We start from the raw sequence: 24,782 nt of genomic DNA, 5'->3' as shown, positions 1-24,782 counted from the left end.
AATATTTATCATGATTACATTGGTCAACAATTTAATCTCATTACACTTAAATGACATTAGTGATACAAATCATCAACATGAAGTCATCAGATATTGGTTATTTCTCAGATTTACAACATAACTCTGAATTATTCTGTTCCAAACTTAGTTATATAGTTTATTCCCAGACTTAGAATACAACTCTAAACTCATCTTCGAGTTACGTTTATGAGTTATAAGAAATCAAAATTCTTGTGACTCAGAGTTATGCTCGTAGATACTTTATAGACTTAGAAGACAACTCTGAATTCATCTTATTCAGAATTAACTCCAGAGTTATTTTACAGTCTAACAATAGAATTCCGAATTCTTATGTTTCAGAGTTAATATTCTGAGTTTTATTTCAGAGTTAATTTCCAGAGTTTTTCTCATTTAATAAGAGCCAAGGACAATCATTATCAAAAGTTGGTTTATTTCTAAGACAACGGAAAATTTATACAAACTTGTAGCATTGGCTAATTTAGCATTAACTCTTGAAAAGAACTTCACACTTGTAGCCAGATTGGTCGTCTTGATTTAGAAGTCTTGCAACAGTAGATATTGTCCGTCGTGAACTCTGGAGGATTTCTTAGACCTTGTGTTTGTCAAGCCTGATTCCGTCCTTCATATAGAGCTTAACAGAGGTTCTGCACGTGCTATGCGGTCAATCTGAACCAGACTCCGTGTTTCATGTAGAGCTGCACAGAGGTTCTGCATTTAAGTCTTGAGAAAGATCTATGTCTCTTCACGTAATGCGTCGAGGCTTTGTCTCTTACTCCGAAGATGGCCTTAAGACTTGTAACTTTGAATAATTTTCGTCTTAATCTTTGAAAACTTTCTTTACGTTTGTGTCCTTGAATTCTGATTTCGTTCTTCATACAGAGCTTAACAGAGGTTCTACAGGTGCTACGGGGTCATTCTGACCTTGCCTCCGTCCTTCATACAGAGCTTCATAAAGGCTCTGTACTTGTCTTGAGTAAGAGTTCTGTCTCTCAACTCAGTATTATTTGCTGAAGCATTAACCAGATACCACATCACTCGCCACATCAACATGATAACCGATTAATGTTTCAACCGGTTACCCAAGTACTTAAATGTTTAAAACTTTACATCTTAGATGCCAAAATGAAAGTTTTTAAAATATGTTATCCAAAATAGGAATCAAGTTAAAGCACATTATTTTTTAATGCAATTTGTCATTATCTAAATGACAATTTTATCATTCATAATTGAGAGATTAATGAATTCTCTGTCTCATAATTAAGACTAGAGTTGAAAAGTAGACATTACTTTTTGAAAGTGAACACTTACTTTGAGACAAATTAAAATAGAAACATGAACACTTATTTTAAGACGGACGAAGTATTTGTTTTTGTTATTTGTAGACATCATTCGTCTTCTAACAATGAATTATTCTTGTATTAACAATCGGTTAATATCTTATCATATTATTTATAGACTGAGTTTCTATTTACCATATTTTTTGTATATATAATTAGTTACCGTGCGATTTAGACTTACACTTATTTATTTTTAATAAAAATCGGCAGAGACATCATCCTCCTTTTAAAAAGAAATAAACTTCATCATGAATCAGACAAACAATGCATACGTTATCCACACCCCTTTTGTTACTATTACTAATTTTATTTAATTTTACAACTTTATTCTTAAACAAATCTCTCTCTCTCTCTCTCTCTCTCTATATATATATATATATATATATATCAAAATTTCATTAATTAGATTTTATTAGTTTTTTTTCGAATTATTTGAATATATTTGTTGATGATTCTATTAACAACTAACACATATCTATATAGACAGTCTTCGAATCATTAATCAAGGTTGCATGGTTCCCACACTAGTTTGGAATAAAAACAACATTTAATTGGTGTTATAACTTAGTAATACTCACTCGGTTTGAAGATGGCATCTCGAAATAGTTGCTTAATTGTTATATCCATTTCACGACACTAATACTCAATTATCTTTATTCTTGTATGTGTTTAATTATTGATGGCGTGGCGTGGCGTGTACATACTAGCTATTTGGTGGATCAACATGAAATAAACGCCCATCCCATTAACTTCATTTTTCAAAAATTTACAACATTTCACACTTAGGAAAACCAACACAACTTCATAAAAAGTGTGTATATATTTCAACATCGTTTTTATAATGTACATAATATTTTTTATAAATTCGAGTAATCGTGAATCGAACCACAGAAAAAACCCTTATTTTATTACGGTTTGGTTTCAGATTTCCTTAATTTCAATTATTCGTTGTTGAAGTTTTCTACTCTAGTATGATTTGTTATCTTCAAATTGCTAACCAAAGTCTTGTGTGAGGTTTGATAAATTAACAAACAACCCCCTCACTTATACCCTTAACTATAATAGCTTTATAATTTTTACCCTTGCGTTTAGGTTTTTCTTTTTCTCACCTTTTAATTACACACAATCCAAACTAAAATTATTATATAAATCTATACAAGTAATAAATACTATACTTTTTTAAGCACTCTAATTATGCCTCCTTTAATCTATACTATCTTATAAATCAATTTATCAAAAGTCTTAAAAATAACTTTTAATGCAAAAAGTCTTAAAAATAACTCATAATACATTAACTACTACTACTATTACTTTATGCATTCARTCTTAAAATCTCTTAATCTACAATTAAAATAACATAGAGTGCAAGTTACTGATGCACATTATTACTTTTTCTTTTCATGTTCCTAAAATACTTTTGACACATTTCACTCATGCCTTCACCCTTTTATACCCTATGTCTTCTTCCCATCTCTTAATGTGAGATTCATCATGAGTTATTAAAAGTTCTCTCATTCATTTCTCATTCAATTGCTCTAGAACTGTCGGTCTCGCTTTCGATTTCTTGATTCTTTGCTCTTGGTGTAAATGAACATATTTGTGTAGTCGTTTAAATATATTGGATTTTAAACTGTCATACAATTTTTTTCATCGATAGACTGTAATTTGAACCATAACTCTTATTTATTCAAATTATATTAATATGTAAAGACCAAGTGTAACTTATGTCATCGTTAAATCTTATTTAATAAAACCAGTGAAACTTCAAAATCGTTAAATTCACGACTCCCGCCGAGTCCAAGTATAAAACATAAGTAATGGTAGATTAATTTTGATATTTGAATCAGTAATGCCATCATCATAAACCATAAAGCTAGCTAACAATTTTCGCTTGAATTTGAGGCAATCAAAACCATACGTGTTAGCCCACAATTCAATCACCAAGAATGCGACTTTGAACCAATCTTTTCTACTTATGTCAAGTTAGTAGCTATCAACTTTCGAAAAAAAGATATATATGATTGTTACTTCATCCTCATCATCATCATCATTCATGCTTTTATTTTATGTCCCCCCGACCCCATCCCCACCTCCACCTCTATGATGACCTACAAGTGTCATATAATCGACACCATGGACCATCCACCAAAGTAGAAGGTCTTCATATTCAATTGATCGACTCTAATTCAAACATCAAATGCATGCATGCTGCTATCTATTCATTAAATCATCTTTTCTTTTTCTCGTTCCAATTAGTTGAAAACGTTGTTCTCAAGAATTTCTTTTATTTTATCACGAATATAGTTTTTCTTTTCTTCCTTTTAGTTCATTGGCATGCACCAAAGATAAAGAAATACGATAATAGGACAAATCTCAAGTCGTTTTTGTAAAAGAGTTGGTATCAAATAAAAGAATTGGGGTGTCTAAATTTCATTCATCCCCTTCCTTTTTCTTTATTAAATTTTATTTATCATGTCAATTTTGTTTGACAAACTTGGCCCTAGTAACCTATACTACTTAATTAGGTGTCCCAAACGCATAAAATTGCCTACTGGAGGAAGGGGCCCTATCATCAACTTATGTACTTACGTTTTCGCAATATATATACACCGTTCGTGGATTTCTTTTTTCTAATTATATATATATATATATATATATATGTTTTTGCATATGAATTAAATGTCTACATGATAACTAATCACGGGTTGATATATGGATGGGAAGCTAGAAAATAGGGATAGATGGCTTAACGATTGCTTGCAACATATGAAATAGTCATTTGTTCTTAGGACAAACCAGAAATTGTGAGACAAGTTACGTAAGGAGAAGCAAATTCAAAAGCTGATAAGATGAGATTTCAACTCATGAAAAAGACTTGAAAAAAGAAGAATCTTGATTTAAAAGCCAAAGAAATTCCTACAGGTGGCATGTACGTGAAGCTAAATTTAGTTTCTTCTTCATTACGATTGAAATGGAAATTAAAGCAAAAAAATATCCTTTCATTTCTTCTTTTATTCGTGTTCATTTTTTAATTGGCTTGTAGCAATTATTTAATGTCACAAAGATATTTAATCATATATGATTAAATATATCCAATAGAGTATGCCATCTCATGTGCCTACAACTACCATGTCGTATTCACATAAACAAATTAGAAATTGATTAAAAATTAATTAATTACGTAATAAATTATTAGAGTTTGAGATTAAAAACATCGGATTCCTCTTATCTTTGATATTTTTAATAGAAATATCACCATCATGAATAGAAAAAATCATCGTCATCCCGGGACCAACAATAACGCTTGTTTTATTTTACGGGCGTGTAAGCTTTAAGGTTATGATTGTAGACGTATTGATTGTTTTATGTTAGGCTCATGCTATGATGGTGGTGGGATCCTCCTGCATAGAACCGTCCTTTTTAAATAATTTTGACCATCAATATATTTTATGTCATGTGGGGAAGGAAAGAAAGGAATTCTAACATCAAAATAAATTATATTTTTTAATGATATATATAGATATAGATATAGATATAGATATAGATATAGATATAGATATAGATATAGATATAGATATAGATATAGATATTTGTTTGTAATTTTGAGAAAGAGCAAAAGCATAATTTTTTTTAATCAAAGATAGGAGGGTAAGTAGCACACGCCACTGCAGGCCCCGTTGGTCTTTAACAATATTTATATCTTAACGTCCTACCTCTTTCAATTCTTATTTTAAAACACCAAAGATAAAAACCTCCATTACATCCTCACCTACTAGCTAGCTAAAAAACAAACCTTCAACTATCCATCCATCTTAACTGATTGGCTTAAGATCTACAGAGCATGAGAAAATGTTAGGAGATGCTCAAGTTTTGAAAAAGAAGAACAAGAACAAGAACAAGAACAACAACAACAACAACAACAACAACAACAGAAGATTTAGCGATGAACAGATTAAGTCACTTGAGTCGCTGTTCAAGATGGAGAACAAGTTGGAACCAAGGAAGAAGTTGGAGATGGCTAGAGAGCTGGGGTTACACCCTCGCCAAGTGGCTATATGGTTTCAAAACAGACGGGCTCGTTGGAAGTCCAAGCAAGTCGAGCAAGACTACACAACTCTCAAAGCTGATTATGACAGTTTAAGTGATCGTTTTGAGTCGTTAAAGAATGAAAAACATGCCTTGCTCCAACAGGTATATACACACACACACTAGCTAAGCTACCTCATTAGTTAAACTAATCATTCCATTCATATATATTAACTAATATGCATGACAGTTAAGAAATCTATGCAACCAGCTAAAAGAACCTCATGAAGGAAGCAAATTAGATTTGGAGAGCGGGTCTGAAAACGGAGATACAAATTTGGAGTTGAATAGCAGCAGACCATTGGAACAAGACATGGCTATATATTCAGACGAAGATGATCTCAGAAAACACAAGCAGAAACAAGAATTAGATGAAAACATAATGGAGATGGAAGAGGCACAAGAAATAGTGAGCAACTTTGACTTGGGTAGTCTTTTCGACCAGTTTTCATGTTCATCAAATTGGTGGGAACTTTAGTCGTCAAATTCGACCGATATATGTATGGTAGAAAAACATTTAAATTAAGTTGGTTTGATTGTAACAACCAGCCAACAACAAATGACTTATATCTATGTATGTATGTATATATTTCGTAGCTAGTTAGGTTTTATAATTATGGGTTGAAGGTGGTAATGTATATGGACCAAATATATGCGGTTTGAAGTAGGTACATTAATTCATTAGGATGTAGTTAGCTTGTAACTCACAATATATAATTTGTCATGGGATTCTTAATTATATATATATATATGTAATGTAACTATGTAAGTGGAGTTGAAGTTTGGCTATTTCCATTTGCTTTGTATTTCTGCATCTCACCTGTTCCCATTTCCATGTGCTAAGTTTTGTTAAAATTGAAAACCAATACCTGCCACACCATCATGCATCCAACCATTTGACGTGGTTATGTTTATAAGACTATCGAGGTCGTTTGTCAACATGTGACAGTTTGGCCGAGTGGTCTAAGGCGCCAGATTTAGGCTCTGGTCCGAAAGGGCGTGGGTTCAAATCCCACAGCTGTCATTTTTATTTTCCATTTTTTGAGTCTTCTGCCCCCCAATCCAAACAAACGGTGGTAAACTCCGATGGTGCTGGCCGCCGTATCAATGTCAACCACAACACCGTCTGCGCTGTTTACCCCTGCGGTTCTTTCCCCTATCAAGATTCTCAAAATCCCTCGCGTTCTCTGGCCATGGCAGAAGGTACCCAATTTCTCTTTATTATAAACCCTAACCACACAGATGACCCACCATTCCTTCCTCTTTCATAGGTGAAACTGGGGCCAATGACTGTATCTCCTATGGGTTTTGGAACCTGGGCATGGGGCAATCAGCTACTTTGGGGATATCAAGAATCTATGGATACTGAGCTTCAACAGATTTTTAACCTAGCTATTGATAATGGTATTAACCTCTTTGATACCGCCGATTCTTATGGGACTGGTAAATTAAATGGCCAGAGCGAGAAGCTTCTTGGAAGGTTCATTGGTGCATTTGAAGGTAAAACTCTATTACGTATGCCTAGGTTTACTCAAAATTGGTGTAGATTCACATACTATTGATTTCCCCTAGGACTGATGCATATGTTGAAAATGTTTTTTTTTCCTTCTTCGAGTTTGATTCATAGTTGACAGAATCTTCAGGACAGGCAAAAATTCGTGACAACGTTGTCATAGCCACAAAGTTTGCTGCATATCCATGGCGCCTCACCCCCAACCAATTTGTGAACGCGTGCAGGTATACAACTCTCTTTCTTTCATTCATTCTCCTAGTAATCTGTTGAAAGGATCAAGTAATATGTAAATTATGAAATCAATGAAGTCCGTAAATATGAAACTCTATCCAGATCATAGGAATCTAAAACCTTCTTGCCAATTTTTGGATTGGCGATGACAACTCTAGAGAGTTAGACGCTACTACACACCCAACCACTGTGATGTGCTTTTTCAGGTCTTCTTTGGATAGGTTGCAAATTGAGCAGATTGGAATAGCACAACTACATTGGTCCACTGCAAATTATGCTCCTCTTCAAGAGCGAGCTCTTTGGGATGGTTTAGTGGCAATGTATGAGAAGGTTATCAAGTCAATTTTGTTATCTTAAATTCTCTGCTTCCATAGGCTTGTTCAATAACTCATCCTTCTTGTACTTAAACCTCAATAGAAAAGATTGTAGTTGGTTTTTGAAATCCATCATGGTACTCAAGACTTTAGACCACATAAGAGTTGTTTTAGTAAGTTACTTCATGTCTAACGATCTTTCTGAAATCATTTCTTGAATCACTTCACACCAGTGCACTGTTACGGCAATGTCCTCCTCTATTTAGAACTCATGGATACATATCATATAGGGTTTGGTTCGGGCAGTTGGGGTGAGCAACTATGGACCAAAGCAGCTAATTAAGATACATGATTACCTCAAGGCACGTGGAGTTCCCTTATCTTCAGCTCAGGTAATTGTGCATTATCATGCATCACATGCTTCTTTTAAGTTTTAACCAACACACAGGGGAAAGACAGCATGGCTCGCCAGGTTCGTTGGGGAGGCTAAACCCTACCTTGTAACAAGTGGGAAAACAACATGAAATAGCAAAAATACTAAAACCTGAAGATTATCTTTTTAAGTCATGAAAAAAAACATGAACTCGTGGAAAGTAGTTTTAAGATCTTTAATGGAAAATACTGAGCTGGGACAAAAACCTTATTCCATTATAAGTATAGGTTCAAGAGGAAAGAAACTGTGCAACCTTATTATCTTTTCTAGAGATTGTTGGGGAACATAAACCTTACAGCTTAACAAGTGAAATTTTATAACTACTACAAGAGGGACAACCAAAAATGATAAATCTTGAATGCTATCTTCCAAATCCAGGAAAAGCATAAGTAGGTACAAGTATTACTTATGTGTGATGGCAAAGCCTGAGCTAAAATAATACTTTTATTCCTGCAAGGATTGTAGCTCCAAAAGACAAGAGTCCCTATATACATTAACTATGTCATTGGAATTTCCAAGTAGAAGGATGGAGAGGATGCAAGGACTCTAAGAGTAAAGGCACTGGAGCAACATGCATTAAGTTTCCATTTTTATTTATGCCTGCTGTAAGTGATCTGTTGCGCAACCTGATTTTAGGTGCAATTTTCATTGTTGAGCATGGGTGAGGATCAAATGGAGATTAAGAATGTATGTGATTCACTGGGAATCCGCGTGATATCTTACAGTCCATTAGGCCTTGGCATGCTTACCGGCAAGTACACATCTTCTAATCTTCCACGGGGACCAAGGTACATTTGCTTCTCCTCTCCCTCTCTAAACTAATTTAATAGAATGTTACTGAGTATTGCAAGAAATTCACCAAAAAGAAATTCCTGCAGTATTAACATTTAAGAGTCAAACTAAAGCATCCATCATCGAGGTGAAACAACAAATATGTTATATGATAGATGGGCTTGTGCACCTAAGTAGATAATTATAATAAAATCCTAATTCTTGACTTCTTGTAAGCCCATCTTCTAGAACTTCTCAGATTGGAACACATATATTATTCATGCCCAGCATTTGAAACAAAATGTCAAATGTGCAAAAACAAAAATCTAATGTTCAAAGATAAAACAGGCTTGTTTTCTTCCCATATGCACAAAGGAGGACCGAGTGTTGAACAAGGAACAACTCCTTAAGGCCATTAGAAATGGTTCCTCCTCAAACTCTAGACACCAATCATATTGAGTGAGTTCATCCATTCGGCCAGTCAACCCTATGGACATCATGAAGGGACGACTTGACGGCACCTAGACTGTTGATTCCTCCCTTAATATCTGGACCAGTTGGCTTCTAAACAAGTCACACTGCCCCTCCTTTTGAAATAGAAGAATTTATCACACACGGCCACACACTATAAGACCACTGTCCGATTAGTAAATTTAGATGACAGCTCTTGCTAAAAAAACAAGTATGAATCGCAAAACTATGAAATGATTTTATTAACAAGGATATCCTACACGGCAACTACGAACAGTTCTTGTGTCCATACTTCTTACCATTCCATAAGGGTTCTGTTTGTTCAGACAACCGACATGGTGTATTCAAGGACAGTTCCACATTCTTCTATGAATTTTGTTAAAGATTGTGGACATTGTTTGTGTGATCAATGATATACACCAAGCCAAATGTACTCGGTCAATCCCACACTTAGTAGGGTCTGGAGACCAACAACTTGTGAAAAAGGTTTCCCAAATAAGATTTGAGGGATTCTTAAGCGACTCCGAGAGTTGGTCCAAAATTTGAAAGAACACAAGTTTTGAAAAGTTAATGAAGAGGTTGAGACAGTTTGGGGAAAAAGGAGAAAAGACTTGGAAAAGTAGAAACGAGTAAGCACAAACAAGAATAAAGATCAAAGCAGCCTAAGGGTTAGATCCCGGCCTTTCAAGAGGTCAAGGGTTCAAACCTCATTAAAGGTAAGGAATGTGTGTGAGTAATTGCACTATATAAATATTATATTCTTAAAAAAGGATTAAAACAAGTAAAACAATAAACAATAATCGACCTAGCGCTCGTCACTTGTCATTGTAGGGGTAACCATAATGAGAGTAATAGTCAGTTGTACATAATGAGATACCATTACCATCCCAAATAATCAAATGTATCCTTCTTTGTGTAGAATACAAAATGAAATTAAGCTCCATCTAAAAGAGGGTACAATGTTTTGGTTGTTTTATCTCAGGAGTTTGCTGTTCAGACAAATTATTCCAGGGCTGGAGCCGTTGTTAATCTCATTAAAAGAAATATCATTAAAAAGGGGAAAAAGCATACCTCAGGTGTGTGCTTGTTCCTTGTTTAGTTAGTAAGTGGTTGAGTTGTATGATACTAGTTATAAGTTGGCATTTGCAGGTTGCAATAAACTGGTGCATCTGCAAAGGCACGATTCCAATACCAGGAGTTAAGTCTGTTAAACAAGCTGAGGAGAATCTGGGAGCTCTAGGTTGGAAGCTGAGGGGGAATGAGTTGGATGAATTGGAATATGGTGCGAGCCAATCTTCTGGCAAGATGATCCAAAACGTCTTCCAGACAAGGTGGTATGATATCAGCTTCAAATAAAACTCTAAAATTCTTCAACAGATGATGAGTAATAATAGATGCTTGTCCATTTGCAGATAAGTTTGAGGAAAAGCTCGGTCCGCCTGACAAATGTACGTAGATATAGGGATACTGAATGCCTCTCCTAGTACAAGTTGTGTAAAAGAAGAACATGTGACATAAAACGATTGGTTGGTTGGTTGGTTCAAGTGTGTTTGGGATGCTCCTATCTCTGTTGTTTTAATATGGTATTGATTCAACAAAAAAGGATCCTCAATCCATCTGGTTTAGTCCTTTGTTGCTTTTCCTTATGTGAGCAGGAAAACTGGGGTGTGTAACAAGGGGTGTGGGCTTAGTAGAATGAAGCTGATTTACCAAAAAAACAAATAAAGATGAGGAATAGGAATAGGAATAGGAATAGGAATAGGAGAGTTTATTTAAGAAAATGTGAAAGTAATGTTGGAATGGAGAGTGATAATAAGTGATGATGGTGTTGTCACTATCTGGTTTATAATCATAAAAAGTGTATGCCCAAATAGAATTAAAACATTTTAATATTCTTTTCTTCTTCAACACCAACTTTAATTTCTTAAAAAAAAAAAAAAAAAAGGAACATTCTTTTCTCAATTAAAAGCTTATGTTCATCAAGAACTCCATCATAAACATTTTCATATCTTTCGTTTCTCAATTAAAAGAAATCCATATCCATATTAAAATAATGGTGTATGTATTATCAAACATATATACACATGAATTACAAACATCATCTAAAACTAAATTCTTGATTTTGTTAAAACAATAAAGAAAAGCGAGTCAACAAAATGAGGCATTATGTTTGGAGAGAGAGGGAGTTGAAAGTAAAAGTAAAAAAGTAAAAAGTAAAAGCAAAAAGTAACGTTTTTATATATCATTATTTCAAGCATTGCATTGCATTGCATTGCATCTTAAGTTTTTATATATAATTATTTGTGATTTGATTTTTATAGTTATGTTTGAAGGTCAACTTGAAAAATAAATTCTGAATAAAGATATAAAATATTGATAGGATCCTCTTCTATTTTATGAATTTAAAGTGATAATTTAATGAACAAGTGTATATATTATATAAATAATAATCATAAAAAAAAAATGAAAATTCATAATAAAATTGGAAATGGAAATGGATGATGCATAAATAATATTAATATTATGATGGATGAGACAAACAAAAGGTAAAAGTTCTCAGAGAGAGCAGTTGATTTCATTCATGGTGGATACTCCTCTTCCTCCTCCCCCCATCCATGCTCTTCCATTTCTATTCCTCCGCCGCTCATGCTGTTGAAGCCACCCTCCATAAGCTAGGTGACTTCTTCTTCATCAGCGGCGGCGCCGCCTACCCCAATGCCGGAGTGAATCTTCCCACCACCATCTTCGCCGCTCTTCTAATCGCTGCTGCTATGTATTCCACCTCTAGGTAATTTATTACTACTAACCACTTCTTCAACTCTACTTCAAACCCTAGAAATACTAATACTGCTGCCTAGGACTCTTTTTTTTTTTCTTTCCCTTTTTCTCTCTTCTTGTTGCTTTCCACGACAAACTGGGTTGGATTGATGAAAGCCCTAAGACGCAGTCAAACCTCCTCCTCCTCCTCCTCGTCAAATTCATCAAATTCCTGGATTCATTTGAGATCTGTATTATTCGTAGTTGCTTCTTCCTCACCAGCTTCGTGTTCCTCTTCCGATCGGTGAGTATCTTCTTCTTTGATCCAAATCATGTTTTCCGATTAGCCGTCACTATGTTCACTTCAAATCTTGATCTCAAATCCTTGATTGTAGCACTAACCCCCCTCCCCCAAATCTTAGGTCTTGTCCATTCAATAAATTATATCATTCTGATGCTTGTTTATTTAATAACTTTGCAACTTTGGAACAAGTTTGACGAGTTCAGGACCCTGCTTTTTTCCTTTTAAATATCATTAGATGTATGGACGGTAACTTTTATGCTATTGCCCTAACCTAACTTTATTCGTTTTCCAACTTCTTGCTTCATAAGGATTTCATTTGGATCGTGCATTGCTTGTATATGAACCCTGTTCGTGTCTTTTTCTCGTTTTTCTTTTTCCTTTTTTAAATATCAGCAAAATCCAATCTGAATAATGCGAACCTTGGACATCTGTTCCAATCTGAATATGGATCTTCATTGCCCAAAACTAAGCCATGTTTTGCTGTCCTTTGGAATTTTACTTCTTAGGACATAGTGAAGATGGGTGTCATTTTTCACACGAAACAATAAATGCGGATTCTAGTGGAAAAATTATCTTCTTTTCAGCAATAAACCTTAGGCTTCTCCTTAATATCCTTGTTTTGATGATAAATTCTGAATGATATAAAATAAAAAGAAACGTTTTCATATGAGGATCAGGATTCAAACATGAGAACTGATATGAAAGTTGTTTAACAGAAAATGAGAATAAAAGGGTGAGCCAACAGAAGGAAAAATGATCCCAGTAATAGAATTGGTTAATTTCTGTAGTGATATATAAGTTTGAGGATTACCAGTGTAACTGAATTCTCAATAGGTTAACTGGTAAAAAGATTTATTTTCGATGACCTTACCCTTTCAGCCATACGTTGCTTGATGGATGTCTTATGTTTTCTTTGCTATTTTTTACTTTCAAGATATCACAAGTCTTTCAAGTTTCAAGGCTACCACTGGAACTTCATGCTTAAAGTAGGTTGCTAACAAGGGTAGAGTGGGTAAAAAGAGCTAACCTATAGCCTATGTGCACCACTGTTTTGTGGTTGCGATGCTTTTCATGCATGCACTCATATGCTTTTCTTCTCTATCTTCCCAAAATTGTTATTCAGAATTTTCTTTATGTGTATACCTTCCTATTCCTTTGCCACAAGTTTTCACCCGATTTAACTTAACTTTTGGACCATGGCACACTACTTCAGAATGAGAACCTTAACTATGAGTTGGTATTGGAACTAAGATTGGGCACTAGATTGGGTAATACTGAACCAATATTCATTTATCGTTTTGTACTTGTAGCTTTTTTATCATGTGGCAATTAATGATTGTACCCACTGCCCAGACAGATTTTACTTTTTCAGAAAATAACTTGAGAGTTAGTTTTACTGAAATTACATGAAACTACATTACTAAGCAGAAATATATCGATAGTGTCCTTTTACTTCTTCCCTTCTAGAAGCTAGTAGATAGTGGCATTAGATGTTTTTCTTAGAAAAATTGGTTGGGGGAAAACTGTCCTGAATAGAGAAGTGATGTTGCTCGGTCAATACAAAAGGCATTTTACTGTTTTTCTTCTATTTATGCTTTTACAGTTTCTATTGTCTATCTGGTTTTTCTTTGTGGCATACACGATTTCTAGAAAACTTTTATTGCATGAACTTCTATATTTGACTTGACAAGTTTGAGGCTGAGGGCTATTGATAAACTGTCGTATTTTCTGACACATAAATTCATTATAATGTGAATGGGATGTGGGAAATACACTACTGTCAGTAATCTCTAAACCTTTCTCCTATCTATTTTTTGTGATGAAACCCATAAGTGGCAATGTGAAGGGAATGTATGGTACCCTATTATCACTGCATATTATTTTCAGAAGAGAAAACATTTCGTAGGGAGTTCCAAGATATTAGTTTGTGATTATTGATTGTTGTCAGGGGCCTATTGTTTTTCATTTCAGCTAAAATGAGTATTATTGATTTCAGGGGACGACTCAAATCACCATGGTCTCGTAGGAAAAGAAAACATGCACTCACTCCTCAGCAGTGGAAAAGTTTGTTTACACCAGAAGGAAAACTTAGAGATGGTGTTAAATTTCTGAAAAAAGTTCGCAGTGGGGTGTGTTACCAGTTTCACGTGATCTGATTATTTTACTTGTTCTAAAGTTTACAGGGTTTGAATAATTTATTTCTCCATTCTCCTACTAATTGATCTGTAGGGAGTTGATGCAAGTATCAGGTCAGAAGTTTGGACTTTCCTACTTGGAGTGTAAGTATCACTTCCAATTTGTTTTCTAAGTTCACTATGTAGTTTTTACATGGATGTTACATATGCATCCATATTGTAGATGTCTATATCTTTCAACATTTGCTTGTTTAACTAGAGGCTGTTTACTGAATGAGAGCACTTGGTGCATTTTAAAGAGCTTGTGTATTATATTTATGCATCTCGGTGAATGATGTTAAAAGTTATTTAAACCATAACTAGGAGCATCAGATATTTAGGCATGGGAACACCCATAATACAAAGGGGACTAGTCAGACTTTTGGGCTGAAAGAGTGCAACGAGCAGTTGGTTGCAAGATGTGTCTGTAGAGATTGGGGCTGTTAGAGCTTCTTTTGTCCCCAAACTTGTTATGTTTTCAATAGTTTTTTGCTCACTGTCTAATTTGTAGACAGAGAATGCCTAACATTGCTTACTGCCGCTAATGACCTACTTTCCTTTCTCCATTTTTTTACTCAACAGTTATGAACTGAACAGTTGCCAAGAAGAAAGGGATAGATTAAGAACTCAGGGAAGGTATGCTAGTCGATACCTTTTGTCCTTTAGTAAAATATATTTTCATCAAATATGCAGCTTTTACACATGGCATGATCTTTGTTTTTAATTTTTGGTACAGAAAGAAGTACGAAAAGTTCCGGAGGCAATGCAGGAAACTTGTGAGGTGCAGCGAAGAAAGCTTTAAGTTGAAAGAAACCGGTGAAAGCAGCAGCAATGGGGACAGTGATCCATTCAATCAAGGCATGGACTCTGCCGAATCAGAAGATGTTGTGAGTGCTAGGGAGTCCCTTTCTAGTGAGGAAATAAATTCATCTCCTGGGTGTTCAGATAATCGCATCAATTCAGTATTGGAGGAAGATCCTGGCGGTTCAACTAGATTCATAGATCCAAACATGTCTGACTCGGAGTCTTCAGACTCAGATTCCTCTCAGGATGCTGAAGTAAGTCAAACATTCCCCTCTTCCGATAGCAAGGAGGAAAACGAAGAGTCAACCCCCAAGTCAGAAGAAGTCCAATCAAAGCTTCGTTCAACAGAGGATTTTTCCACTTGGCAGCGGATCATCCGCCTTGATGCAATTCGTGCCAACGGAGACTGGATACCATACTCCCCAAGTCAGGCGCAAGTCTCTGAGGAACGGGCTCTCCGGTTGGCAGAGGCGGTCGGGTTAAAGGACTACGAGCATCTTGAAGCATGCAGGATCTTCCATGCATCGCGGCTGGTTGCGATTCTTGAAGCTTATGCGCTATACGATCCTGAAATAGGGTACTGCCAAGGGATGAGTGATTTACTGTCTCCAATAATCACGGTTATAACAGAGGACCATGAAGCATTTTGGTGTTTTGTTGGGTTCATGAGAAAGGCGCGGCACAACTTCAGGCTGGATGAGACAGGTATCAGAAGGCAGTTGAATAGGGTGTCGAAAATCATCAGATGGAAAGACTCGCACCTGTATAAGCACTTGGAGAAACTACAGGCGGAGGATTGCTTCTTTGTGTACAGGATGGTGGTAGTGCTGTTTAGGAGGGAATTAACCTTTGAACAGACGATATGCCTATGGGAGGTGATGTGGGCAGATCAGGCGGCTATTAGAGCGGGAATAGGGAAGTCGGGATGGAACAGGATACGGCAGAGGGCACCACCAACGGAGGATCTGTTACTGTATGCAATCGCAGCATCGGTGCTGCAGAGGAGGAAACAGATCATAGAGAAGTACAGCAGCATGGATGAGATAATAAGGGAATGCAATAACATGGCAGGCCAATTGGATGTGTGGAAGCTTCTAGACGACGCCCATGACTTGGTGGTTTCGGTGCATGACAAGATAGAGAGTCGTTCGATCATAAAATAAAATGAATCATCACAACCCCTTGCGTATTATGTAATGTACTAGTAGTACTACTCTATTGGCACTCCACCAGCCAGCCTTGTTTGCTGCTGGGGTGTTTTCCTTTTTTTTTTTTTATTTTTTTTATTTTTTTTTATAATTTTAATTTTTAGTGAGAGGGGAGGGGAGACAATTATTGTGGTGTCTTACAAACACAAATATCATCCAAGTAACAAGATTGGGAATGAATCTAAATTCTATTCCATTTTACCAATCATCTTCTTACACATGTTTTTCATCTTCCAGAAGAATGATACACATTTAGTTACTTAGGCAACCCAAAGCCAAGAAGATGATGATGATGAAAGTGTGATATCTTGACGATGAATTGTCAAGTCTTGTCTGTGACTGTGAGTATATGTATATAGGATTAGGTGGAATGCCAATGTGTTTATGGGGAACAGTTGATATGTGCATCATCTGTTCACACTGCTTGTTAGTTAGTTGGAGATAAATAGACACACATACCAGTTGCTGTTAGGCAGCAGGACTCGATCAATTACAAAGTTTGACCTTCCAACCTACAAAAGATCCCCATTTCCTTCTCTTAAAAAAGGGGCATTTTTTATAACCTTAAATTAAAAATCTCAAATCAAATCAAATTAATTATATTATTAAAATATTTTTATATTTAATAAATTCAAAAGTTATTTTATTTATTTATTATTATTATTATCATTTTTTTTAAATTAATTTGAAAATTCTTGTGATATTTTACATTTTCTTAAAAGAAACTACTAAAATGATATTTACAATTAGGCCTGAATTTTGTGTTCCCTTTCTTAAACAAATGTCTTTGACATCAATCTTATTAATATATTTTGTTTACTTAAAGAAATAAATTGATAGAGTTATATTTTTAACAATAATATCATTGCATGAAGATGGAATTCTTTTTACATTCATTCTTATTTCGAGTTGTTCGGTTTATTTTTTTTATATAAATAATTGTATGGATAGAATTGTCTGTGTTGATAAAATTGTCTGGATGATATAACATAAATTATTATTTGGTTTTTATGTTGTCTGAATGTCATAAATGATCATTTTATCCCTTTTTGTGTGTGTGTGTGTGTGTATATATATATATATATATATATATATATATTTTAAACCCAATTCCAAACAACTTCATTTCCAAAATCCCAAATCAGAACAAAATAATTAGCAAAAAAATCAAGGTCTAATATTTTTTTCAAACCTAAAATCTTTAGAGATTTTATTTACCAAATCCTCCGGGGAGAAAATCTAATTGTTGTGGTCGTGTAGATGCAAATATGGCAAAAGCAGCAACAACTAGTTCATAATGGTCAAAGTGATGAAGAGATTTGAACTCCAATCGTAACCCTAAAAAGAGGTTTCATGAAGAAATTGCATCTGAATATGGATGAAAATGACTCTGCACAAGGATAAGAATAAAAAGCATCTGATGGAGGAGGCATGGAATACATCAAGAATGCTTTCAACATCGAATCAGAATGAAGGTGAAGAAAAACATAGAACCACAATAGTGTCTGTAGATAAACATCGAACCGGAACTGAACCAGATGAAGAATTAGAATGAAGATGAGGCAGAATTGAAGGGTGGATTTTGCAAAAATCTAAGATGGCCAACTAAAAGTTGGGGATGTTGAACCAAAATGTAAGCTTGCTTTGGGGATTTTCTCTTAATTATGTTGAAGTTTCTACAAATTTAAGAAACAAAGGTTGAATGTATTGTTTAAAGGACTTCTGTTTTTGGCTTACCGAATAAGCCATTGTTTTATCGGATAAGTCACAATCGAACATGGCTTACCGAAGAGGCCATTAAGCCGCTACCAAACAACCCATAACTCTAAAAAGTTTAAGGTTATAAATGACGTAAGGTGTGGTGTGATGGCGATGCCAAGAATCAATCTTTACAAGTTATGGTAAGGTATGACTTTTTTTTCAAGAATTGAGTCAAGACGACAAAATTGTATATGATATGTGTGTGTCAACATGTTAAACCACAATATTGAACAATTCAAATTACCACATATTTATAGTAATAATATAAAGGACTCGTAACAAAAGGTCATCATGTCCACCAATGGTTCCATCATGTGGCAAAAACTAAAAATAAACATGTTTAATTGGTTCGTATAAATAACTACATTTTAATAACTTGTTGCTTAAAATATAAAATATTATAAATAAATAATTTTGAAAGAAAACAAGGGAATATTGTATGTTATTATTGAGAAAGAAATGTTGTATAAAATTGAATTCATGTGCTAATAAGCAAAACATTTAAACCCAAGCATCTACATCTACATTCACATTTATTAAATAAATAACAGTAACAATGCAAATTCATCCTAATTTAAGAAAATAAATCATATTTTATTATTAGATATTTTAATTAATTTTGTAATCTCCAAAATACAAAATAAATATTTTGAATTTTTTATTTCTCCGTTTTGAAGAATTTATTAGAAAATGGAGGAGATGCTCTTAATGGTTGAGGGACCGAATGTCTTGTCTGTATCGTATTTGTTAACTAAGTTATACACCAGAAGCTATTACGTGTATTATATTACAAATTAACTTATATTCGTTTTTAGTTTTGATGAAATTAATTTTAAAAATATCATTTTTTTTATTGACCATAAGAGATGATTATAGTTATGTTAACTTTGACACTAATTTAAAATATATATATTTCTACCATATTCTTTTGACATTAACACTTTGTGTTCAAACATCTTTTCATTCATGATCGTATACCAAAATAACTTATGCTAATGATTGTTTTTTCAACGAACGGACATGAATAAAATGCTTTGTTGACCGTTTGTTTGCTTGCTTAAGTTAAAAAAAACGAACACGAACATCGCGTTCGGTTAGTTTATAACTCTATGGATTTGCCTTCGTGGTCAAAGCTATTTACTTGCAATTTTCAAGCAATGCAATGGGAAAGTACAGTGAAAAGCCCGACTAACAAGTTATCATCATGAATATAAAACATAAAAACCATAAACATGATAGATTCAACAAACATTGAACCAAATAAACAGTTGACGCCCTCCAGAAAAGAAAGATAGGACATCAAACAGAAAATTAAACCTTTGTATTTTGAAAAAAAAACACGAATTTAAGTACACTACAATACAGTTAAGTTGGTTGGTTGGTTGGTTGGTTTTAGAAAGAAAGAAAGATTTTGAAAATCAGTTACTAAAATAAAAACAACTTCATTTTCATCATTTCATTTCATTTCATTTCATGTAAAATAAATGTAAACAAAGAAATGGATAAGTTTGATGGGCCGGGCTTTGTGGGCTTTTTATTAAATAATTGACATCTAGTATTGTATTGTTACTTGTTGTATCTTGTATCAGAGTGTGTGTTTAAACATTGAGGTCGTCGACGTCTCGGTCTCTGTCTCTCCCTCATCGGATCGGATCGGATCGGATCACTTACTCACTATTCCGATCCCTCTGCCCGCTAACTCTCCGGTTACTCCTTTCTCCCTCTTTCTGATTTTTATACATCAACATGTCCTTTACCCCCAATTTCATTTTTCTTTACATCAATCACTTAACTCCCAAATTTACCAGATTACAGATTTTGTTATATATTTGTAATCCTGATCAGGCTTTTCACTTTTGAATTCAATCAGTTTCCATATTACCTGTTAACTTACATCTATCCATCTGTTGCATACTTTCTTCCTTAAAGGCTATTTCTTATCTAACTGGAATTTTTTGGGGATGCAACGCTCTGCTCTAAATATTTCAATTTCTCAACAGTGAATTCAAGGCTTTCAGAGTGGTAATTGATCGTTAGAAGAATGGTAATGCTTCATCCTGACACTTAATATATATTATTTTTTCTTCTATACAATATGATCACTGTTGCCGTGGATTCTGACCTGCTTTTTATTTTTTAGAATTACATTTTAGGGGCTTTCAAGCCAGCTTGTAATATTTCAATCACATTCGCCGATGGCAAAACTCGCAAACAGGTATGCATTTCTTCAGGAATGTTAATAGAGAGTACTACTGGTATTGAATGATGCTTGTGGAATATTTTTCTTCTCTAGGTTCCCTTAAAGAAGGAAAATGGTCAGACGATACTGGTTCCTCTTTTCCAAAGTCAAGAAAACATTGCTGGAAAGGTATAAATGTGATCTTTCTATTAGATGATTGACTACATGCAAAGTTTGTGACCATGCTGCATCCTTGTGTTGCATATGACATTTATTCCCCCAAATATCGAAGCTACCTATGTAAGAGCTTATAAATTGTGTTCCATCGTTTTCAGATTTCGTTAGAACCAGTGCAAGGGAAGAAGGTTGAACACAATGGTATTAAGATAGAGCTCCTTGGTCAGATTGGTGAGTTTATGTGTACATTTGCAATATAATGGCCTTAGAGTATTAACATATCTTGGTGTAACATGTAGTATCATGCAGCAAGTTGCAACCTTACCAATAAGGGCATAAAACTTAAAGTAAGAGGTTCTGTTTTATCTGTAACATATCTTGGCATATGGTTGATTTTGATTTCCTGATGCAACATGGAGATCAAAGGGTTACTTTTTATTCTAGAGATGATGAACCTAATCTATCTGGTAGAAGAATATGTGAAACTTGCCATAAAAAGGTTGTAATATACTTTGAAGTTTGTGCAGTGAAAGGTGGAACCCTTTAAGTAGGTTGAATGGAGGTCCTACAAAGTATAAACTAACCATAAAATAGGGAGAAAATGTAGAAGATAGAATAATACTAGAATGAGGAGAACATAGATAATTTGATCAGTTGAAGCTCTATAAGTTACCATAATTAGATAATACTTGGACATCTCTTATGATTTTGCACAAATAGTTGAGAGTTTGAACTATATAGTCACTTTCCAACTTGTGCTACTTAATTATTATGAATTTGTGAAGTTCCAAGTAATTTGTGAACGTTAGTTCTTCATTGCTATCTTTTAAATTACAACAATCTAACAATAAGTCAAATGTCAAATAAAATTAATCAATTATAGGAAATGGGATTGATGTCAAATCTTCAATATGTCCTACCATGCCATTCTATTTTGACTTTTTCCTGGGCTTCTGAGAGTCCAACTTCTCTAAAACATAAATCCATTATATTGGGAGGTGACCGAATAGGGCTTGGTGTTCTTCTCAACCCTAGCCTTCTAGATTGACTTCTCAGCTAATATGATAGGAGGTGTAATTTATATCAATGACTTCACGGATGTCTCTGTTTGTTTTATTTTCCCTGTAAACTATTTAGCTCTGTTTTTGAAAAATATAGGGTCTCCTCGTTTAACACCCCCCCCCCCCTCTTTTATTTCATAGTCGTAATATGAGGCCTATTTTACATGATGTGAGAAATAAGTGGAGATGGGACCAGAAAATGGGCTAATGGAACTCTAGCGTTTCTTGCATTGGTTGAGCATAATTTCTTTTAACATTTTACCGTCTTATTTTCTTTGCAGAAATGTATTTTGACAGAGGCAACTTCTACGACTTTACCTCCCTTGGTAGGTTTCTCTAAACCAAGGCTAACCTCATTTGCTTCGTCTTTTTATCTATTGGGAAACTTTTACTGGTTTCTTGTTGTTAAGTAAACGTTGTTTTATCTATTTACAAAATTTCTCGAATCCTCATTTATCACTGATATTCACCCACAATCTTTTGAATGTAGTTCGTGAACTGGATGTTCCTGGTGATTTATATGAAAAGAAAACATATCCTTTTGAATTTTCAACTGTTGAAATGCCGTATGAGACATACGGTGGAGCGAATGTCCGACTTAGGTAAGTTTCTTATTTTTAATATATAAGGATGTACATGCATTATGCTTTTATTTCCTCAAAAGAATCAAGCCATCATTATAAATTCATGTACAAACACATTCATCTTGAGAATTATTATGCTCTTGCATGTGTTTCTTTCTTTTTCCAAAACCCTTAGGTGACAACAGTAGTATGTTTTTTCCCGAAGTTCTGTCCTTGTGTGGCTAATGGTGTTATTTAGACGAAACTAAGATATTTCTGCACTATCCCATTTTCAGATATGTCTTAAAGGTAACCATCAGTCGTGGCTATGCTGGTAGCATAGTGGAATACCAAGATTTTGTGGTAAATAATCTCACCCCTGCTCTATCTCTCTCTCTCTCTCCCCCTCTCTCTCTCTCTCTATATATATATATATACACACACATTTATATAGACTTGAGATCACATGAGACTAGCATGTTTTNCCCCAAACCAATGCACTCGATCTGAAGGTGAGCCTAAAGCATGAACGCCTAGTAATATGTTGTGTGACAATAGGACTCTGAACGATATATTACAATTTCTACTGCTCAAGGATATCATGGTATAAGTTTTTGGGTTGAAAGGCCTGTTGGTGTTTTGGTGGTAATCTGCTTTTTGGGCCATCAAGTGGAAAATATGTATATCTTGTCTTCTGTGAGATTGATTGTGGCTGCTAAAGCAAGAATGTATCGATCTAAATTCAGGCCTTAAGGAGTCTGGTCGGCCTGACCTCAAGCAAGCTACAAGATTTCTAAAGATAATGTGTATATGTTCTGTAGATCTATTAAATGGCTGAAGTTTTTTTCTTCTGCCCACTGAAATTTTGATCAAATTCCTTTTCTTTTTCCTTTTATATTTTTCCCTTTTGAAGCACCACCATGGTAAGAGGCCATTTTGTTTAATTGCTCTTTTGTGGACCTTTTCCTTAGTTCTGATCTATCCCTCTGTATTTGTTGCATCAGGTTCGTAACTATGGCCCACCACCATCAATCAACAATAGCATCAAGGTTGGTGATATATCACAGATAATATATATTAGAAACATATAGATATGGGGCACTGCACATGAGCACATTGATGACCAGGTCAAATGTACATTTTGTCCGGACTAAATATAGCATTCTTGTTCTCTGACATATGATCCATGCAGATGGAAGTTGGCATAGAAGACTGCCTTCATATTGAGTTTGAGTACAACAAGAGCAAGTAAGTAGGATCCAAGTGTGGAACATAGCAAGAATACATTCATTTTCTAGATATTTTTCTGGTAAATTGCAAAAAAAGACAGTTTCATTGTTAATGGATTCGGCCCAAATTTGATAAATCACTCTGGCTAGATCTGAAATGATAAGAAGATGGCAATGTTGGTCTCTTCCTGTCTCTGTTGATAATGGGCCCGGCAAACCTTCTCTGCTTCATCAGTCCTCATCTGCATATATGAACAAACTCCTCTTTGCTTTTCTACCCTTCTAATGTTGTCCTGATTGAACAGTATCTCACTTCCATGAGCTCCTACCATAGTCACCTTTAGAGCGTTGAGCTACAGGAAACATAGAAAGAAAAATTAGATGTAGTCCAAGGTTGCTGTTGGCCTTTTATCAACCTGAATCTTGTCACCGATTTGCATGAGTTTTCCCCGCTGTCAGAGTGATTTGGGGATTGCTAATCGATACAATTATATCCAGGTATCATCTTAAAGATGTGATCATCGGCAAGATATATTTTCTTCTTGTTAGAATCAAGTTAAAGAATATGGATCTTGAGATCAGACGACGAGAATCAACTGGTTCTGGGGCTAACACTCATGTGGAGACAGAGACACTAGCAAAATTTGAGTTGATGGATGGTGCTCCTGTCAGAGGTAGTGGTTAAAAAACCATTTAAGTTATGTTTACTTACTTTGGATCTGCATGTTGCATCCATTCTGTGTTATCCTTTTGTTCTGCTGTTGGTAAGACATGTGGTGTAGTTTGTTTCATTTAAGTTATGAATACTTGGTTTAAAAAGACAAGTTTGATATGCAATATGTTATTGACAGGCGAGTCGATTCCAATCAGGCTGTTCCTGAGCCCATATGAACTGACGCCAACACACCGCAACATTAACAACAAATTTAGCGTGAAGTATTATTTGAATCTTGTGCTTGTTGACGAAGAAGACCGCAGGTACTTTAAACAACAGGAAATCACAATATACCGGACTGCAGAAACCTCGGCCTGATTTAATTGAACGCAGCGATGGATGAAGTGGAGAGGAGTTTAGGGTGTTAGAATGGTATGATACTTGTTTTGATTTGTATAGGGGGGAGCAAAAGTTATGTAGATTGGGAAATGGCAGGTATTTGTATTTGTTTGTGTTTGTGTTTGTGTTTGTGTTTGTGAATGAAGGAAGATGAGCAAATAATGATATGGATTGTGTATTTGGTTTTCATGTAAATGGGATATGGGATTGACAACTTACAATACAATACCAGAATTCAATCACACTTGACTTTTTATATCAATTCATTTTTGTAATTTTATATTTTCACTTTTGTTACGAATTTGGGTCTTTCGAATCAAAAATTCTAAATTTC

General features: G+C 34.8%; 4 protein-coding genes and 1 non-coding gene across 9 annotated transcripts; all 5 read left to right on the top strand.

Moving 5' to 3' along the window:
- Window positions 1-5,078: 5,078 nt before the first annotated feature.
- On the top strand, window positions 5,079-6,145 carry LOC112524210 (homeobox-leucine zipper protein ATHB-7-like). Of its 2 annotated transcripts, none has more exons than XM_025133946.1 (2): window positions 5,079-5,549; window positions 5,635-6,145. In XM_025133946.1, exons 1-2 carry the CDS (start codon window positions 5,208-5,210, stop codon window positions 5,920-5,922), a joined length of 630 nt encoding a protein of 209 aa, XP_024989714.1. In that variant the 5' UTR covers window positions 5,079-5,207; the 3' UTR covers window positions 5,923-6,145. The 2 variants fall into 2 exon arrangements, with proteins under 2 accessions (XP_024989714.1, XP_024989722.1); XM_025133954.1 differs by having other exon boundaries at window positions 5,095-5,549; window positions 5,656-6,145.
- Window positions 6,146-6,388: 243 nt separating this feature from the next.
- On the top strand, window positions 6,389-6,468 carry TRNAL-UAG. Its single transcript has one exon. It is a non-coding gene; the product is annotated as a tRNA-Leu (tRNA).
- On the top strand, window positions 6,467-10,792 carry LOC112527544 (pyridoxal reductase, chloroplastic). Of its 3 annotated transcripts, none has more exons than XM_025138260.1 (9): window positions 6,467-6,647; window positions 6,716-6,944; window positions 7,088-7,181; window positions 7,395-7,518; window positions 7,793-7,894; window positions 8,572-8,723; window positions 10,160-10,253; window positions 10,327-10,508; window positions 10,590-10,792. In XM_025138260.1, exons 1-9 carry the CDS (start codon window positions 6,531-6,533, stop codon window positions 10,591-10,593), a joined length of 1,098 nt encoding a protein of 365 aa, XP_024994028.1. In that variant the 5' UTR covers window positions 6,467-6,530; the 3' UTR covers window positions 10,594-10,792. The 3 variants fall into 3 exon arrangements, with proteins under 3 accessions (XP_024994028.1, XP_024994017.1, XP_024994023.1); XM_025138249.1 differs by having other exon boundaries at window positions 6,496-6,647; window positions 7,079-7,181; XM_025138255.1 differs by having other exon boundaries at window positions 6,496-6,647; window positions 7,079-7,181; window positions 10,327-10,511.
- Window positions 10,793-11,726: 934 nt separating this feature from the next.
- LOC112508474 (GTPase-activating protein gyp7-like) lies at window positions 11,727-16,502 on the top strand. 2 transcript variants are annotated; one of them, XM_025113095.1, is made up of 5 exons: window positions 11,727-11,965; window positions 14,235-14,367; window positions 14,468-14,517; window positions 14,995-15,048; window positions 15,149-16,502. In XM_025113095.1, exons 1-5 carry the CDS (start codon window positions 11,793-11,795, stop codon window positions 16,377-16,379), a joined length of 1,641 nt encoding a protein of 546 aa, XP_024968863.1. In that variant the 5' UTR covers window positions 11,727-11,792; the 3' UTR covers window positions 16,380-16,502. The 2 variants fall into 2 exon arrangements, with proteins under 2 accessions (XP_024968863.1, XP_024968871.1); XM_025113103.1 differs by having other exon boundaries at window positions 11,846-12,238.
- Window positions 16,503-19,749: 3,247 nt separating this feature from the next.
- LOC112519064 (vacuolar protein sorting-associated protein 26A) lies at window positions 19,750-24,689 on the top strand. The gene is made up of 12 exons (XM_025127016.1): window positions 19,750-19,891; window positions 20,186-20,229; window positions 20,326-20,400; window positions 20,479-20,553; window positions 20,700-20,772; window positions 21,884-21,928; window positions 22,093-22,204; window positions 22,462-22,528; window positions 23,170-23,214; window positions 23,358-23,413; window positions 23,893-24,068; window positions 24,246-24,689. Exons 2-12 carry the CDS (start codon window positions 20,227-20,229, stop codon window positions 24,425-24,427), a joined length of 909 nt encoding a protein of 302 aa, XP_024982784.1. The 5' UTR covers window positions 19,750-19,891; window positions 20,186-20,226; the 3' UTR covers window positions 24,428-24,689.
- Window positions 24,690-24,782: the final 93 nt, after the last annotated feature.

This window comes from Cynara cardunculus (genome assembly GCF_001531365.2).
Source record: "Cynara cardunculus var. scolymus isolate 2C chromosome LG 1, CcrdV1, whole genome shotgun sequence".
Taxonomy (NCBI): domain Eukaryota; kingdom Viridiplantae; phylum Streptophyta; class Magnoliopsida; order Asterales; family Asteraceae; genus Cynara; species Cynara cardunculus.
The sequence above is the reverse complement of the archived record's forward strand: the minus strand, read 5'-3'. Positions and strand labels throughout refer to the sequence as shown.

Coding starts and splice junctions, on each gene's coding strand:
- LOC112524210 (XM_025133946.1), top strand. CDS start 5,208: ATGTTAGGAGATGCTCAAGTTTTGAAAAAGAAGAACAAGAACAAGAAC. Junction 5,550..5,634: donor AACATGCCTTGCTCCAACAG/GTATATACACAC, acceptor TATGCATGACAG/TTAAGAAATCTATGCAACCA.
- LOC112527544 (XM_025138249.1), top strand. CDS start 6,531: ATGGTGCTGGCCGCCGTATCAATGTCAACCACAACACCGTCTGCGCTG. Junction 6,648..6,715: donor TTCTCTGGCCATGGCAGAAG/GTACCCAATTTC, acceptor CCTCTTTCATAG/GTGAAACTGGGGCCAATGAC. Junction 7,895..8,571: donor TTCCCTTATCTTCAGCTCAG/GTAATTGTGCAT, acceptor ACCTGATTTTAG/GTGCAATTTTCATTGTTGAG.
- LOC112508474 (XM_025113095.1), top strand. CDS start 11,793: ATGCTCTTCCATTTCTATTCCTCCGCCGCTCATGCTGTTGAAGCCACC. Junction 11,966..14,234: donor GCTATGTATTCCACCTCTAG/GTAATTTATTAC, acceptor TATTGATTTCAG/GGGACGACTCAAATCACCAT. Junction 15,049..15,148: donor AGATTAAGAACTCAGGGAAG/GTATGCTAGTCG, acceptor TTTTTGGTACAG/AAAGAAGTACGAAAAGTTCC.
- LOC112519064 (XM_025127016.1), top strand. Junction 20,773..21,883: donor AGAGCTCCTTGGTCAGATTG/GTGAGTTTATGT, acceptor TTTTCTTTGCAG/AAATGTATTTTGACAGAGGC. Junction 22,529..23,169: donor TGGAATACCAAGATTTTGTG/GTAAATAATCTC, acceptor TTGTTGCATCAG/GTTCGTAACTATGGCCCACC.